Source organism: Pseudoliparis swirei, chromosome 11 (genome assembly GCF_029220125.1).
Source record: "Pseudoliparis swirei isolate HS2019 ecotype Mariana Trench chromosome 11, NWPU_hadal_v1, whole genome shotgun sequence".
Lineage (NCBI taxonomy): Eukaryota > Metazoa > Chordata > Actinopteri > Perciformes > Liparidae > Pseudoliparis > Pseudoliparis swirei.
The window spans coordinates 19603021-19621263 of NC_079398.1; the positions used below are offsets into that span (position 1 = coordinate 19603021).

An 18243-nucleotide genomic window follows, 5' to 3' on the forward strand; every position below is an offset into this window, starting at 1 on the left:
GGGGGGAGGGTGTAATATTGATTCGGGTCAAAATGACCCTAAGGCAACACAAGGGTTAAAATAACCTCTACTGTCAAAATCCAGAATCTTTTTAATATGGAAACTTTTGTCGTTTCAAAAAAACCGCGAGAGCAAAGATCAAGGTCCGTTATCTGAATTCACATTGTCAAATATGGTATTTTCCAATATCTTGTTAATAATTTATTATTTTGAGGCCGGCTGCCAGAGTGCCGGTGTCCGTCGGCTCGGGGAAGAAAGCAGCGCGAAGAACAAAAACGCGGCGTTTCAGCTCGTTGTGTTTCCGTTGCTCACTCGGTTTGGCCTCATGCACCAGGCTAAACCCCTCGGTTTTGATAGGCCCTTTATCTTGGCTATTCATTGAAAGCAAAACAAATATATGCAACTGCAACTCCCCAAGTGGCTTGAATGCAGCCTGAAGGCCTTTACACATTGGGGGCGTGGCCAATATAGGACACAAAAATGTGAAGGTCGCTACGGTGCGGGACCAGATGTTTGGAAGTTAGATAACGGGTTGACTCCAGCGTGCGGAGCGAGTGTGTGTTGTTGCACCGTGGCTCTTGTGTGTCGTGCAACACAACAAGGCTCTGGCTCGGCGGGACCGCCAGCTCTTCCTCTCGATAGAACGCCGATGGCGCCGCTTGAGGCGAGATGAGATCGACTGAGGTCTCCGTTTACGTCGGTGGATCCCGGAACCGCGTTCCACGCAAAGCTTCACTGATCCTCAAAGGGAGAACGCAGGAGTTTTGCGGAGCAGGTGAGCAAAAAGTAAACTGATTTAAGTTGGACGTTGCGTGTTACTTTCCTCAGGGTAAACTTGCTAAACACAGTTTCAAGGCCAGAGCAGTCATGTGAGTTGAAATATATATATAAACTACAAACAGATATATATATATAGATCTATATATATATATACTACAAACAGATATATATAGATCTATATATATATATATAAACTACAGATATATATATATATAAACTACAAACAGATATACAGGACTGTCTCAGAAAATTAGAATATTATTTAAAAGTTCGCACAAAAATAATGCAATTAAAAACAAAAATGTCATGCATTATGGATTCATTACAAATTTACTGAAATATTGCAATAAATTACTTTTATCTTAAAATCTAAAAATTAAAATTCAAAAAAAGATTTATAACAGCAAAACAAAATCAAACATTTGAAAATGTGTTTCAGGTGTTTTTTTAATTATTAGACGATTCAAGTGATTTGTTTAATACCTTACTAGTATATTTTTTCATATTATTTCTATATTTTGAGATTAGATATTTGAGTTTTTCAAGCTGTAGCCCAATCATATAAAAAGAAAAAAAAAGATTAAAGCAAATATTTGAGTTGATTTAAATGATGAATCCAATTTTGAACACATTTTTTTTTATTTCATATTAAGAAAAAACAATATATATAGATCTATATATATATATATAAACTACAAACAGATATATAGATCTATATATATATAAACTACAAACATATATATAGATCTATATATATATATATATAAACTACAAACAGATATATAGATCTATATATATATATAAACTACAAACAGATATATATAGATCTATATATATATAAACTACAAACAGATATATATATAGATCTATAAATATATATATAAACTACAAACAGATATATATAGATCTATATATATATATATAAACTACAAACAGACCCAATTAGTATTAAAAGTGTAGTAGTAAAGTAAAAATGTCGTAAAGCTGTACATAAGACTCATAATTGCAACTCATTAGCAGTCTCCTTTTTTTAATTAAATAAAGGCAGTGGGCTGAAAAAGTCAGACTTTCGGTATTGTCGTCCCAGTTTGGACTTTTGGAGGAAAACTAACTCGTGAGCCAGATGCCAGTTGCCAATTTGGCTGCATCAGCAAAACGTGTAAAAGCAGCCGGCTCGGCCCAGAAACCACTGAGCCGTGTCGGGAAACCAGAGAGTTCTCAAACCTCGACGACAAACACCGACGGCGTGACGCTCGGCCAAGCCGACAGCTCATTGCTTCATCAGCCATGACAAATGGACTTGTTTTTCATCATCACACCATCATGATGTCATCAACACCTCTGATACCGTGTGATCTGACTATGTTACTTTCCAGAAAGCTTTGCAAATGGACAACTTACTCAGCCGAGTGATATTTGTTGGCATGATAGCACCACTGTTTGGTTTCTAGCCGTGTGGTAAACGCTAAGCCCCGCCCCTCCACATGTAAAACACCACCGGCATGCATTAGCACTTAAAATACAAGCACTTGCGAAACGGCGGGAAATCGCTGCGATCGCTTTCGATGTGCGTGTTGAACATCTGCATGCGGTCGTCACCGGCTGGTTTGGGAACCGCATTGTTGTTGTTTTTTTTTAAGTTGCGCAGGGCGTGGGAATTGTTGACAACACCACAACAAGTCATACCCCCATATAAGAACTTCTCATAGTTAATCCATAGTCATCCATGACCAGCAGCGCTTCACGCTCTGGCCATCTCTTCCCGACGATCAATATCTAACTTAAGTTTTTTCTGTATAAGAGAAATGGATTTTAAAAAGGCCAGAATCCCTGATTGACACGAGTCTAATGTCTGTGTCATGAGGCTGCGATGACGTCATGTTGTGGGCGTTTTGCCAAATTAATCTGCAAGTAACACCATGAAACTGCCGTGTCAACCATTTAAATTATACAGCTTTCATAACGTGCCATTTTCAATCCTTCTCTTGCATATAATGCATACAATGTTTGTGTTGTTGCCGATGTTTTTTCAATTTATTGATCGAGCTGGCTTACATTTGCTTTTTAAAACTAGAACGGGCACTCGGTAGAGCGCATACCTTCGCATATCACAAGATTGGGCATTGAATTATGAACATTTTGGCATTAGTTGCATGCCAATTGGATACAAATTGACCGTGCTATGGTAAAAAGAAGATTTTGACCTTTTCATGACCTTGACCTTTGACCCGATCGATCCCAAAATCTAATCAAATGGTCCCCGGATAATAACCAATCATCCCACCAAATTTCATGCGATTCGGTTTAATACTTTTTGAGTTATGCGAGGAACACGCATACAAATAAATAAATGGCGATCAAAACATAACCTTCCGCATTTTCAAAGCGAAGGTAAAAAGGTAGAAAATGCTCAGAACCTCATGGACCTCAACGGTCAAATTTTAAGTAAACAAATCCAGCTTCACAGCAATCGTATGCCCGACAGTAACAAGCCTGACAGCAGCGATGCAACTAATTATACAACAGGAAACCACATCACAAGAAACCTCTTAAAATCAGACTTCAGCCAGGGGAGACACAACGAGTGTAAAAGGCGTTACGCAGGTCTGTTGGCATGTTGACACGAGCGGGCTTCTCTAAAAAAAGAGCCCGTCGTGAATCACATTACTCATTTCACTAGGAAAGTGTGTTAAATGCATATGCGTGTGTAATTTTATTATAATAACCCAATAAATTACAGGGAGACTGTTCAGATTGCCAAATGCACCTATTACTCACAAACATAGTGGAAGTATTTCAAATCACTGCCTGCTACTCTTGCGATTACTTTTATGCTTAATAAAAACAGACTAATGAGGGCCGGTGGCAGCCATATTTGTTTTTGTCTTGGGACATTCCTCTGACTGTGCAGCGGGGGGGGGGGGAAGCCAAAGGCTGGATGTCAATAGGAATGAGAAATGTGGTTCTTTCTCCAGTCTGGAATCAAGGTCGCCGTGTAATAGACTCCGACAAACGTCGAGCCCGTGACATAATCTCTGAGCGGCGTCATCAGGAGCATTAGAACCCACTCTGCACTCGAGCTGCGAATGCCTTCCAGCTTGGTCACGGCCACACGGCACAACCCGTGATGAAGGATCCACTTGTGCCCCTTTGCAAAGGTTTCCATTGTCTTCTTTATACCTGCATGTTTAAAGACAATATCTTGCATTCAATAGGAGTGGTAAAGTACATTTTCTTTGCAACGTGGACAACCATTAGCTTTCCTTAACAGAAGACTGCTGAATAAATACAATTAACCTCAAAGCAAATACCCATTAGAGGTGGTGTACTGCCCATTAGTACCTTTACACTGACAACAGACTACAGTGTGTGTGTGTTCTACTAATAGGAACCATAATGTGATTCTCAGTCCTTTATAGACACATTAAGGGCAAAGAGCCAAGCAATTCAAGGGAATGAAAGGAGATGGGATTATTCAGCATTTATGTTAACCCTCAATGTTCTCGAAAGGTTTATGCAATGACATGTTCCTCACATCCGCCACCTTTGAAAAGAAATGCCACCATATGGCTTCTTCAAACTGTTCGACTTCCGAGGCAAGGACAGCCTGAATATCTATCAAATAGAAATGATGTGGATTTCTTCTTCAGGGGTGAAGTCATGTGTGAGCATCTTGTCCAAATACTTATTTCTTCAATACAAGCATTTTTACCTTCGCATAAAAAATGCGGAAGGTAATGTTTTGATCGCCGTGTATTTGTATGCGTGCGTGTTATTCGCATAAGTCAAAAAGTATTAAACCGAATCGCATGAAATTTGGTGGGATGATTGGTTATTATCCGGGGACCATTTGATTAGATTTTGGGATCGACCGGGTCAAAGGTCAAGGTCATGAAAAGGTCAAAATCTTCTTTTTACCATAGCGCGGTCAATTTATATCCAATTGGCATGCAACTAATGCCAACATGTTCATAATACAATGCCCAATATTGTGATATGCGAAGGTATGCGCTCTACCGAGTGCCCGTTCTAGTTGGTTGTGCATCAGACCAACAAACGCCATGAGTTCTTATTAAGGTGGATGCATCTACAAGAATTTGGGAGCCAAATAAACTGTGTGTGTTCCTTAATGGTGGACGTCTATGATATAACCCAACACAAGGTCTGCTGAGACTCTGAAGACAGGCGAGAGATCTCAAACGACCCGATGCACGATCACACCGACGGCTTCTGATGACGCCATAAAAAAACGCCACGGAAGATTTTTTCCGTTAAGCACCGTTTTACTTTCCACGTCACATTTTTAAAAGGAAGACGTAATGAAAACTAAAAATATATACTTGAGGGTAAGGACAGATCTGTTTGGGGTCACCCAAATAAATGCTGTGTATAGGAAGACTGGTTTAAAGTTATGAATACTGTACGACAGACCAAGTCGCAATAAAAACAGGACCTGTTGTATTATTCATGGAAACCGTAGTTTCCCTTCTGCACATGACGGACTGCAAGAGGAAGTCTAAAAATAAACAAATAACACAAATCACATTCACGAGAAGTTATGAACTGGATCGGAGTCACTTGCTAGACTCACATTTTTTCAGACAGGTGTTTGTGGTTGTTATCAAAAAATAAATAGGCACGCAATAATAATAATAATCTTAGGGGAGGGAACAAAAGACAATATAAATTTACCAATTATGAAAGAGTTTGCCATACTGTTTATATCACAGGAGCCCTTTGCCTCCAACATCTGTGTGCATTGACTATTTTGAATGATGAGCATGACGGTTTGTGGAAATATTACATTTGAATTTTAATCCATTCGATATAGCATGAAAATGGACATTCTACATCTCAATATGTTATATAAAATTAGATATACTACAACAAACACCATGATAGGATGCAACTGTGCAGTCGCTCAGCTGATTACAAATATGCATCATTTGACATGTGCATATATAAATATAACACATACACGTGCAATCATCACAATGTTTAAAATGTATTGCTTAAATTCTGCAGGTGGAAGGAAATATGGCTTGTGCAGTCAGGGGAAGAAACACAGTGATGATAGAAACAGCAAACAGAAAGCAATCCATGAAAGAGAAGAAAAAAATCACATGGCTGACTGTAAACAAAGCAGTTATGCAACAATCTGAGATCGTTGCACACTGCCAGCAAACAGTCTGACCCAACAACTATCCTCAGCTAGCCTGCACGGGGCACCCTGTGCATAGGTCACAATGAGAGGGGCGGGACGGGCCAGGAGTGGGGGCCAGGAGTGGAGCCCGTTCTGGACGTACACAGCCTGGCCGGTGGAGCCCATCCCACCCACCCCGAATGTGACTCTTGTTTCCCCGCTCATTGGTGCCTGCTTCCCTTCACGGAAGGGGGCGTGAAGAAGCGCCATAATAACGGTGTTCAACATTCACGCAGTCCATACTTGCAGAGCATATTTATCACCAAAAAACCGTTTTAAAAAAAGATTTTTAAAAAAGGTCAAGTCGTTAAAAAGCAACACGTTTATTCGACGTGTGGAAAAACAAAAACAAAAAAGAAGTCGCCCAGCCCCCGACTCTGAAAACTTGAAGCAGCTTTAGTGTGTGACACAACACACACACATGAAAGCTACTAGGCTACACGTCCATGTCTTTTGAATGTGCAAAACAAAACAAAAAGCTAAACTATATCAGGGCTTTGGTGACAAATCTGAGCGCGACAGTGGCGCGCGCGCGCGCTCACAACGCAGGCTGTGTGCACACGGCGGGAAGGTGATGCTGCGACCGCTCGCGAAGAAGCGAGAAAACACGTCACACCGCATGGCTCTTTATTTGTTGACAAGCCGAACTCAAGAGCCGGGTGGACATTTGGGTGGGGGTGGGGGGTGAAGGGGAAGGTGGGGTATAAGGGGTGGTGGGTCGGGGGGGGTGAACAGGCCGGCGCTGCGACAAGCTCTTTGCCCCTCCGGCAAGACAACATTTTGGGGGGCTAGCTTGCGAGCTAATGGCTCCGCTAGGCTATAATGTAAGTGAGGGGAAGAGAGAGAGAGGACGCTCATTCACCTCCGTTAGCCGCTAACGCCCATCCCCCAACCAGCCAGCCTTCACCGTCTGTGTCCACCATCTTTAATCTGTGCTCCGTCTCCCTTCCCCACCGCACACAAAAAAAACAGGACAAAAACACGGGGCACTCACCTTATAACGAACATCGCCGAATCGATAATCGCCTTCCGAAATATTAAATCGATTATCGTTTCAATGTCGTGCGTATTTTAATATTGTGAAATTGGCCCGTGCGAGCGGTACCGCGCCTTGAGAGAAGAGCAGCAATCCTAAACCGCCATCTGGTGGTATTTTCCTCTCTGTGATGCAGCGGGAGCGGCGCAGCCTCAGACCGACACGCAGCTGCCCCCTGGCGGACACACTCGGTCGGGGCGGACGCGCGCCTCCGGGAGGGGGGCGGGGGGCGAGCACGGGAAGGGAGGGACCGCGAGGCCCCAGCTCAACACTCACGGGGACGCGCACAGCAGCGCTGCCCCTCAACACACACATCTATCTCCAATTATCGATTTGACAGGATCATAGATACATGTACACTGATATGATTTAAATGTATGCTATTTTGCACTATTTGTATTGGTGTACAATTTACAGAAACACACATTGTATTTAGTTGGTCATTTGTTGTTGCTTATTATATATATTTATATAGAGGCAACATCTATTGGACACGTACAAGTTTAACCTATTTTCTTCAGCTTTATTATCCTCTATCCTGTGAATTGTTACATTACATCACATGTCATTTAACAGACGCTTTTATCCAAAGCGACTTACAATAAGTGCATCAACCAAGAGTACAAACTAAGAACAACAAGAATACATAAAGTAACATTTCTTCAAGATAGTCGAACTACAAAAGTACCATAAGTAAGAGCCATTTAAGTGCCACTGAAGTGCTAATTGTTCTTGAACCTGTGTACATTGAGAGCAACTTAAAGCCCTTGAATGTGTAATATTTGGCCAATAAATCTGATTCTGATGTTTTACATATGTTTACCGCAATTCCGTGACCATTTTCAATACCTATTATCCACTGGATTGTTTTCCTCAATTAATCATTGATGTTCAAAAAGTAGTGCTTATTGCATTTATTTTTTTTCATAGTTCTTTCAATGTCAGAATCTATTTTATTTTATTTTCTATCATATAAGACAAAAAAAAGTAACACAATCTCACATTTAAGAAGCTGGAACTGAAACCATGAAATGGTTCGAAATATAGTGATTGATTCATTTTTATTAATATTCTTGGATCAACCATTTGATTAAACAACATCAATAAAGCAGCTTTAATAAATTAACTGGCTGAACAAAACAATTAACGATCACTCAGCATGTGTCGATGTGTGAATGACCTTTGACCTTTGTTCTTTTGATGCTTTCTCGAACTCTTTCTTCCTGTTTTTTTCTTATCTGCCTCTTTACCTGAGCCAGAGATACAGTCATTTTGTGTGTGTGTGTGTGTATTTCTTTTGTATGCACCGTAAAAAGATGTATGCATTAGAGGAGGCGTTGACGCACACGCACATAAAAGCGTGGTGTTTCATCTGATAGACGGACTGTTGTTCACCATAGCAACAGCACGTCTTAGCCATAAAAGCTGCAGCCAGATACTCCCCTCAGGGTTAATGCACAACACACATACACAAACACACACATACCCACACACACACACATTCAGACACAAGGCCTTCCACAGGTGGCAAACAAATATGTTTTGAAGAACCAAATGAAGATAAAAGAAGTCATAATTACACATGAAAACCTGCTGTGAAAATCCCAACAGGTGGAATCATTCACATTTATTGTGTTCCTCGTATTTCTTTTAGAGGTCAAAGGTCAGTTTCAGAAAAGAAACACAGGAATAATAAGATGGATTTCAGTGTTTATCTCCAGATCAATTCAGTGGGTCACAAGTGCCGGGTTCTATCTTGTTGCATTTGTAGTTGATCTGTCAGGTTATATGATTTATTAAAGCAAGAAAATAAGAGCGAAAAAACAGTTCATACTCACACGCAAATAAGCATTACGTTCTGGCCCCCCAAAAAACACATTCTAATAATGAAATAAGTGCCAGAAATGTATGATTCTGCCCGGCCGGATGATGCTCTGGTGCCCGGTGTCACACATCTCTTCATCTTTTGTATCATCTGTGTTCTGCAGCAATCTTTTGCACACAATTACGTCTACGTGTTGTTTCCAATATTATATTTACAACGCTGCCGTGCCAAATAACTTACCTCGCAAATCGAAAAACATGTCGAATATATTACTTTTGAGCCGCAGCTTTGTATCATTGTTGTGCCTCCTGGCTGTTGACGCACTTTATGCAAATGTCCCACATGCTGTATTTTCTAAATGTGAGCTCTCACGTCTGTCAACAATCTCTCACACACACACACAATTTGACTCACAGCAGTGATGTTGTATGCGAATCAACACACGCTCATGAACAGATCAGTCACATAGTTGCGTGGAGACGTTCTTCTCATCCTCGAGATCGGTGAGACAACCCAAAACAAACCACCTGTGAACATTCAGTCAGGCGGCTTAATCCACTTGTCGTCTACACGATTTAGTTTTTCAACAATGTTCAAACACACTCAGGGTGTGTCTGTGCGAGCGTTGCATCATTTTGCAGTTTTCCGCTGTGGATTTGAAGCTTCTCACGTTCCTCTGGTGCCAAAATCTTCTCCATAAACGCTCTCACCAGACACCAGGTTAATCTGGCCTGTAAGCCCCGCCTCTGTTTAAACTCACGAAGGCCCCCCCCCCCCCCCCTCAGTGAGACTACGCGCCTTGTGGCTTGTGGCACACACACATTATGGCATCCGTCATAATATAGAAAACTTTACCCGGGGATGGGGGGGCGTTACCACGGCAACAGAGGCTGCATCTGTGGAGCAAACCCTTTTAGTGTGCCACAGATAATCACAGGTTATCACTCAAATCGTCCAGAGCGGTGGCAAACATCTAAATTTGTGGGGAAAACACAGCCCCAGGGAGGAGGAGGGGGGGGGGAGTCTGTTTTATTCTTGCTCTCATGTCTGGGGCTGTTGACTAACCAAGAGGCTTTTCTTTTTTTACGAGGTCGTTCTACGTCTTTTCTATTTTTAGTTCCCTCCGACCTTCCTCGCAGCTTTTTTTCCTCTCGCTCACAACCAGCCCTGACACCCTGTTTCTGACTCCCCCCCCCCCTCCCTTATCACCTTCCTTCTCATTCCCTCCTCCCTCACCCTCCTTTTCCACCACTGTAGTAATGCAAAATGTGTGAGAGGCATCGTGCTATAGAATCAGCTGGGGGGAAGAAAAAGAAAATCACAGTCCATCACTGGAACACACACACACACACACACACACACACAATGGACATGCCAAGGTGTTATTTTGCTTCAGTGTGTATGTGTGTGTGTCATACATCATCAGCTCAGCCTTCTAGTATTTAATCTTCGCCCCTCTCTTCATCTCTAGTGTCGTTTTTTTGATGACCGCGTCCCTGCCCGTGGTCGCGGTTCACTTATTTCTGCTCTCATCAGCCGTGATGAGAGCACACACAGTCCGAGCGTTGAATAATGACGTCATGTTCATAAACACTGACCGCCCCAAAACCGACCTCTTTAATAACCCACGTGTGACAAATGTAGACGCTGAATTGAGACACACGCGTCAATGACGATTTCCTCCTCTATAAATCAGTGAATTAAACTGTTGAAATGTGACAGACTGAGCATCGCGACGCCCCCCCAGCCTCCATGTCCGAATGTGTGTGATCGGGAGTGAGAAACAGGAATAGATCGTGTGTGTGTGTTTGAGTGGCGGATTGAGGAAGAACCAGAGTCCAGCTATATGTCTCTGTATCACTCGTTCACTCTATCGTTCAGCTCATCCTGGCCAGAGATGGAGCGAGGGAGGCGCAAAAAAGCCTCTCGACTCCGGTGCTTGAATTCATTTAAAAAGCCTCTCGACTGCGTCTCCATCCATCCACCATCGCCCCCTCTTCTCTCCACTCCACCGCTCTCACCCCCACCCCCCTCCTCTTCTCCACCCCTCTTCCTCCCCGCTGTCACCTCTTCTCTGCCTCTCTTTTAGTATATTCTTATCACCGACTCCTCCCCTCCGGAGGCTTCACCTTCTGTGTGTGTGTGTGTGTGTGTGTGTGTGTGCGATGAAACTATAGGGCCGGACCCGCCCGAGCAGACGGTGGGATGTAAAACAGTATACGGCCCTTAAATAGCTGGGTCCGTTACTCCCATTCAGCGTAACCATGGAAACACTGGATATTCCTCCTCATCCTTTTGGATAAATAGCCCGAAAGCAAATGGATGAGAGAGATGAATTCTCCACCCATTGTGCATCCCTCCGGGGAGCGTGGACACTATTCATTTACCCCGGATGCAAATTAACTTTTTATTATCATTATCAGTGCTCCCGTTGCATTTTGTACCATATTTAACTAATTTTTTGAGATGCAATTTTTTGGGTGCCATCTCCAGGCTAATTATGTGGGAACAAAATCACCTCGGTTGTGTGAACAGTCTGACATCCCACATATACATAATGGGTTTTAAGGAGGCTCCTGGGAGTATGATGCAGCAGGGTGAGCTGTACATGAGAAATATGGGAAATTAATATCCATATGTGGTCCAGCTGGCTCCAACCAGAACTCTCTGTTGCACGGACATACATTGCTCTTGTATAATGGGCTCTGAATGGGTGGCTTCATTTTATTAACATGTGTGTGTTGTTGTTGTTTTTTGTAAGTAAATCTCTTCCGGAGCAAATCAAATGTTGATGAGTTTAAGTTATTCGGCTCAAATGAATATAGCTTCACTATTTTGCTTCCGTCTTACGTTTTTTCAACTGTTTTTAAGGCAACATTTTAAATACTTAAAAAAAGGTGTTACTATTACCCGCTCAGTTAGCAGCTAGCTGGTGGACATAGTGCAGCGTTGAGCAGCTAAAGACCTAGCATGTGGCCAAAAGCATGAATCCCAATGAATGCCGATATTGCTCCGTTGTGTGGCTATAACGTGTAATTAAAGTGTTTGCCTGCTGCCTGATTACAGCAATCGTCAATACTAGACCATAATCTACGGCGCAGATGATCAATAATTGTTTGAGAGTATGAAATGACGCCGTGGACAGCGATGGCTCCTTTGACACACGCCCTCGCCACACACTCACGGGCTAATTAGAAACCACCGGGTGTAATTGGTTGGCAAGGAAACCGGCCCACGCTCTCATTTGAACACCAGATATAGGAAAATAAAAATATGCACGACGGGGACGAGAGAGAGAGGGAGCTATATATATATATAAATGTATATATTTATATATATATATGTATATATGTATATGTATATAAATATATATATTATATATATATACCTAAATATAAATATATATATAAATGTATACATATATATATATTTATAAATATATATATTATATATACCTAAATATAAATATATATATGCATATATGTATATACATATATATAAATATAAATGTATACATATATATATATTTATAAATGTATAAATATAAATATATTAGGGTTATAGTGAACACAAAGGGACATCTTCTGACTCTCGTCCCGAGGAGCCGGCTTCTTATTAAGCAGGAGGGCGGACAGCAGAGGGCCGCTGCCGCATTCTGTAAAGGTTAACGCGGCTCGCGGATGGAGCAGAGCACACCGGTGTTATGTCAACAAAAATGTCAGAGCAATTACTGTCGGTTGGGCACACACACAAAAAGAAGAAAGAAAGAAAGTGTGTGTGAGATTGTGTCAAACGGAGGAGAGGCGCCACGCTGCTCGGCCACCGTGTCGATACGACACCAACAGCCACGCGTTCTTTACAGAAAAGAGTCTTCACTGGAGTTGGAATCACAATATTTTTGTCATAAATATAATGTCGTGGTGTGGCATTAACATCCAACAAGTATCGCAATGGGATACCTGATTTGGAAACCAAGAAAAACAAATGTTGACTTATTTTCTTTCAGAATTCAGATTATATCCCCCCACACACCCACACACACACATTACATTACATTACATGTCATTTAGCAGACGCTTTTATCCAAAGCGACTTACAATAAGTGCATTCAACCTAGAGTACAAACTAAGAACAACAAGAATACAGGAAGTAACATTTCCTCAACATTGTCGAACAACAAAAGGACCATAATAAGAGCCATTTAAGTGCCACTGAAGTGCTAATCTGTGCACACCAACTCTCTGTGTATTGTCTCATCTTCAAATATATCAATGATGTACGTACATGTACAGAAATATACGCACCACATGGAGCACAGAGTATACGTCCCAAACTTAAAGGACATTTTGCAGATTAACAACCTTATTTAGGGTATAAATAATTTTGATTCTGATATTGTAAATGGCATATTACCGAACTAAGTTACAATGAATCCAACAACCACACACCATACAACGGGGTCCTTTGGTGGCTCCAGTTGGTGCACCAAAAAAAATCTAAAAAAAGAATAGGAGACACACAAATTAGCAATGTGTGTGTGTGTGTTATTGTGTGTGGTCATGATACAGCCTCTCTCTCTCTCTCTCTTTCTCTCTCTCTTTCTCTCTTTCTCTCTCTCTCTGGGCAGGCTGAGGAGGAGCATCTGTATCAGTACCGGGGAGAGCGATGGAGCCGCAGCAGGTCGCCGTAACACACGCGCCGTGCTCCCGCAGAGTGCAGTGAGGGGACCGGGCGGAGGGGGCGTGTCCCGCGCTGCCCTTGAGGAGACTGTCGGCTGCCGCAGGAGAGAAGAGAGGCACCACCAGCACCACACCGGGAACAACACATGGCCAACAAGAGGTGATGCATCGTTTTTGGAGATGCTCCGGTAAATGACTGAGGCGGACCGAGAGAGGAGTTCAACCCGCGGTGAGAGCAGGTGAGTTGAGTCGGAGGAGGAGGAGGAAGAGGAGGAGGACTAAATATACACCACCCATCCGGTGGTTCATGGGACTATATTATGCAATGCACCGCCATATTACAGCAGGTCACTAATTGGGACACCGTGTCTGAGCTGCCGTGTGGCAATCTGCGGGTGCACGTGCAGAATGCGCGCGCACTTTTCTTCAATCAAGAATTCTTCATGGGTCACGGTTCGAGCTTTTCATTGTATAGGATATGAAATCATACATTCATTCATACACGCATGCTGTATGGTGGACGTCTCACACACACACCGTGTGCTCGGGGCGGGAATCGAACCGTCGGCTATTATAATTGGATTTAAACGGAGCCAGCACGTGCAGCACAACCGTGCCGTTTTCGCGCTTGCTCGTGTGCTCGTGCTCGTGCGTGTATGTGTGTGTTTGTGTCAACCGTCTGGGACCGTGATAACCTTGAAACCTTGATAACATCTTCCCTTCATACACACACACACGTTACACTAGGGTTTCTTCCCTTTTTTTCCCCCTGAAGGGTTATTTGGGAGTTTTTCCTGGTCCGATGTGAGGTTTTGGGGCAGGGATGTCTATGTGTACAGATTGTAAAGCACTCAGACAAATTAGTAATTTGTGAAATTGAGCTAAACAAATAAACTGAATTTAATTGAATTGAACAATAGAATGTAATTACCCTGAAGTAAAGAACATATGTATATATTCTATATATGTATATATACATATGTGTGTGTGTCTGTGTGTGTTTGTGTCTGTGTGTGTGTCTGTGTGTGTGTGTGTCTGTGTGTGTCTGTGTCTGTGTGTGTCTGTGTGTCTGAGTGTGTGTGTGTGTGTGTGTGTTTGTGTCTGTGTGTGTGTTTGGTCAAAAAATGGTCCATATCAAAGACGTTTTTGCGTATGAAACCAGATATCGAACATGCATGTGCACCCACCAGGACATTTTAAAGAGCGTCCTCTGGAGACCCGAGCTTCGCCTGCTGCCGCTTCCCGTCGTGCAGGTTGATGTGCGGCGGCTCGTTTTGGGCTTGAGAAGCAGCTCCTGAGAGCAGCAGCATTGCAGAGGCAGGCTGCATCACACGGACCAGTAATCAGCATCAGAGGAGAGAACGGTCAGGAACATCCGGATCTCTTTACGCTCCGAGGATCACGAGACATGTCCAGATCTTCTCAAATGTCATCGGCGCATCCTCCCGCCATGCGGTTTCTTTCTTCTCGTTTTTACTTCGCTCAGCCGGCTGTGAGGTTGTGAAATCGGGACGAACGTTTTTCATCATTTCATTGAACTTCATGAGTGATTTTTGAGAAGGAAGAAGTCATTTGAGTGTGTACAATATGCCCCAAAAACTTGGATTGTCAGAGAAAGGTTTAACTGCATCTTACATCCATGAGTTCTTCTCTACGACCTGCACTCACTCACAATCAGCGTGGCCTTTTCCAGCTGTTGGAATTTGTACAAGGGCGATTCGGGTTGATTTTGTGGGAATACGCGACATCTCCAGGGAGCGTAAAGGCCATGTAGACACAGATCCACAGACCCCCCCCCTCCCCTCCCCCTGCTCCCAGTCTAAAAGCCAAACGGTACTGCAGCTGCCAAAAAACAATGACACATATTGATATTGCACATGTCTTTACACTGATTATTGCTTGATTGCTTACACTTTGTGTGGATGTAGTTTATTTTTAATAAGTAATACGGTTGAGAGGGAGGTATTAAATCAGATATAAGATGGATTTGGGAATACATATTATATATATATATATATACAGTGGGTACGGAACGTATTCAGACCACTTTAAAACGTTCACTCTTTGTTTCATTGCAGCCATTTGCTAAAATCCAAAAAGTTCATTTTATTTCTCCTTAATGTTCACTCAGCAGCCCGTCTTGACAGAAAAAAACTGAAATGAAGAAACTTTTGCGCGAATTTATTAAAAAATTAAAACTGAAACATCACATGGTCATAAAAGATAGACAGAATGTGAGTTAAATATGAGCGTCAAGGCAACGGGTCTGAATACTTATGACCATGTGATATTTCTTTTCTTTTTTTAAAATAAATTTCTACATTTCATTCATGAGAAATAAAATGAACTTTTTGGATTTTAGCAAATGGCAGCAATTTCTTTTTTTAAAGGGGTCTGAATACTCTCTGCACGAGTTCCCCCTCTGGGGATTAATAACGTTTTTTTCTTCTCCCTTCTAATCACTAATCATGATATTCATATTTTTTGTTCATACAAAAGCGAACTAACTAATGCTTTGACAGACCGAACAATACTTCAGCTTCTTATCGGTGGTTCAATGTGTACCGAGAGGCCGATGACGAGGAAAAGAGAGAGGGAGGAAGAAACAGTTCGAGAGAGAGCGAGCTGAAAAGATAAATTAGGCGGGGAGCATAATTGCTTTTTTTAACATAATTGTCCTCGCCAACGTCGACTGCTCACGCCCCCTTCAAGGTCACGCTACCCCAAGAAGTCTAAAAGGCGCCATAACAGAGTTATTAATCTGCCATAATGATGCAGATACAAACTCACTGTGAACTCTCGTGAAGAACAAAACATGGGAACATTTGAGTCGCTTGCTTTTATGACCCCGGATATTAAATATGCGTGTGTGTTAAACGAATCTCGTCTCCTAAAGTGTCCTTTACCTTTTTTCGCAGGTGTCCTTTTAAAATGGAGTCCACAAACCTCCTGAGCGGCTCCAAGAAGAGGGTGAAGATCCACCCTCGCACCGTCACGGCCAAGTACGCCACGCACGCCCCTTACTCCCCTCAACCGGTCGTGCACACGCACTTCCCCCAGCCGGGGGACGAGGGCTACGACGACGCCCCCTCTTTCGAGGACTTCGGTTCCTTCCTGGAGGAGACGTCGGACAAGAAGCCGCTGACGGAGAGCAGGAAGTGGCCTCTGACTCTGTTCGGGTCCAAAGACAAAGACGCGGCGAACAAACCTGCAGCGGCGGCGGCGGCGGCAACGGCGGCAACGGCGGCGGCAACGGCGGTTGGGGGAGGAGAAGGGAGCGCGGGGGGAGCCAGAGCGGCGAAGGGCTCTGGGAAAGGAGTCGGGGAGCAGCTGGCCAGTTTCGGGGAGGCGTCCGTGTCCGCGTCCCGCCTCACCTGGGTGGTGCTGCTCGGCGCGGCGTTGGCCCACGGCTGTTTGATCGTCTTGACCCGCCTGGCGTCGGAACGCTTCGGCCTGGGCCCCCTGTTCCTGCTCTTGGTACGCTCCGCCGCGCAGCTCCTCTCCGTGGCCGTGCCGCTGCACAAGGGGGAGAACCCTTTGGGGCCGCCGGGCTACCGCCTGCGCCTGCTCTGCTACGGCGTCGCCTACTCCCTCTCCCTCTGCTGCGCCTACGCCTCCTTAACCTTCGTTTCCGGCGGGAACGCCGCCGGCGCCTGGCGCCTGGCCACCACGGCGCTGTCGGCGACCCTGGCCTTCCTGCTCCTGGAGGAGAGGCTGGGGCTGGCCGACGGGATCGCCGTGGCCGCCGGGCTGTGCGGTTTGGGGATCGCGCTGCTTCCCGCGGCGGACGAGAGCAACCCGGATTCGCCCGCCGACCCGGTGGCGTTCTGGAGGGGCGCGTTCGGTTGGTCCCTCACAGCTCTGGCGGGACTGTGGATGGCTCTGGCGCTCGTCGGGTACCGCTCCCTGAAGGAGAGGGTGGGCGTGGCCACGGCCTTGTTCACGGTCAGCTGGACGGGCTGCCTGCTCGCCCCGGCCTCGCTAGTCCTGCTCCAGGAGGGCTGGTCCTGGCCTCCGAGCGGCCCGGCGTGGGCTCTGGTCCTGGGCCTGGTGGCGTGCTCGGCGGCGGCCTTCCTGGGGATGACGCACGCCCTCACCCGACTCCACCCTGCTCTGGTCTCCGCCTCTCAGAGCCTGGAGGTGCCGGCGGCCGCGCTGCTGCAGCTGGCCGTGCTGCCGCTCGCCCCCGCGGCGGCGGAGGTCGTCGGCAACGCGATGGTGGTGCTGAGCGTCGGCTGGCTGGTGGCCAGAAAGCTGCTGCCGGCCCGCGGAGGGGGGCGGCGCCAACGGGAAGAGTACGAGGAGATCCTGGACTCGCCTATCAAATAGACTCGACGGTCCTCCCCCTCTTCACACCTTCACACCCTCGTCTTCCCCTCCCTCCCTCCTCCATCAGAGGGATGGTCGCACAGAAGAGACTGCTACATGTTTATCGGAGCTTTATCGATTTTGTATTGTCCTCCTTGCTTTGGAGAAAGTGCCAATATTGTGTTGTCTAGTGACTGTGATGTGATATTAAAATCTTCTAATCAGTATCTCATCTCCTTCAGAGTGTGTGTGTGTGTGTGTGTGTGTGTGTGTGTGTGTGTGTGTGTGTGTGTGTGTGTGTGTGTGTGTGTGTGAGAATGTATTGGCTACATCTCACAGGAGTGTAATGTCAGTCGCTTTTACTGGCCAGCTGAGGGTTTGCCAAAGATTGATGCCATCTACGAGAGAAGAG

The 18243-nt window shown here is 44.5% G+C and overlaps 2 protein-coding genes across 4 annotated transcripts in view; one reads left to right on the plus strand and one right to left on the minus strand.

Moving 5' to 3' along the window:
• The window catches only part of stag1a (STAG1 cohesin complex component a), a 40121-nt gene extending 32982 nt beyond the window's left edge, over positions 1-7139 (minus strand). For both annotated transcript variants that reach the window (XM_056425675.1, XM_056425674.1), the window contains exon 1: positions 6978-7139. The gene's annotated coding sequence lies outside the window, so the exon portion shown is untranslated. The remainder of the gene's footprint in view (positions 1-6977) is intronic.
• Positions 477-18058, plus strand: slc35g2a (solute carrier family 35 member G2a). 2 transcript variants are annotated; one of them, XM_056425718.1, is made up of 3 exons: positions 477-786; positions 13472-13762; positions 16442-18058. In XM_056425718.1, the coding sequence occupies exons 2-3, from the start codon at positions 13716-13718 to the stop codon at positions 17850-17852; spliced, it is 1458 nt and encodes a 485-aa protein (XP_056281693.1). In that variant the 5' UTR covers positions 477-786; positions 13472-13715; the 3' UTR covers positions 17853-18058. The 2 variants fall into 2 exon arrangements, with proteins under 2 accessions (XP_056281693.1, XP_056281692.1); XM_056425717.1 differs by having other exon boundaries at positions 477-775.
• The last annotated feature ends 185 nt before the right edge of the window (positions 18059-18243 follow it).

Bases quoted from the DNA above. Each gene is read 5' to 3' on its own strand.
- slc35g2a (XM_056425718.1), top strand. From the start codon at position 13,716: ATGACTGAGGCGGACCGAGAGAGGAGTTCAACCCGCGGTGAGAGCAG. The intron at 13,763-16,441 runs GTGAGTTGAGTC...CTTTTTTCGCAG, and splicing joins TCAACCCGCGGTGAGAGCAG to GTGTCCTTTTAAAATGGAGT.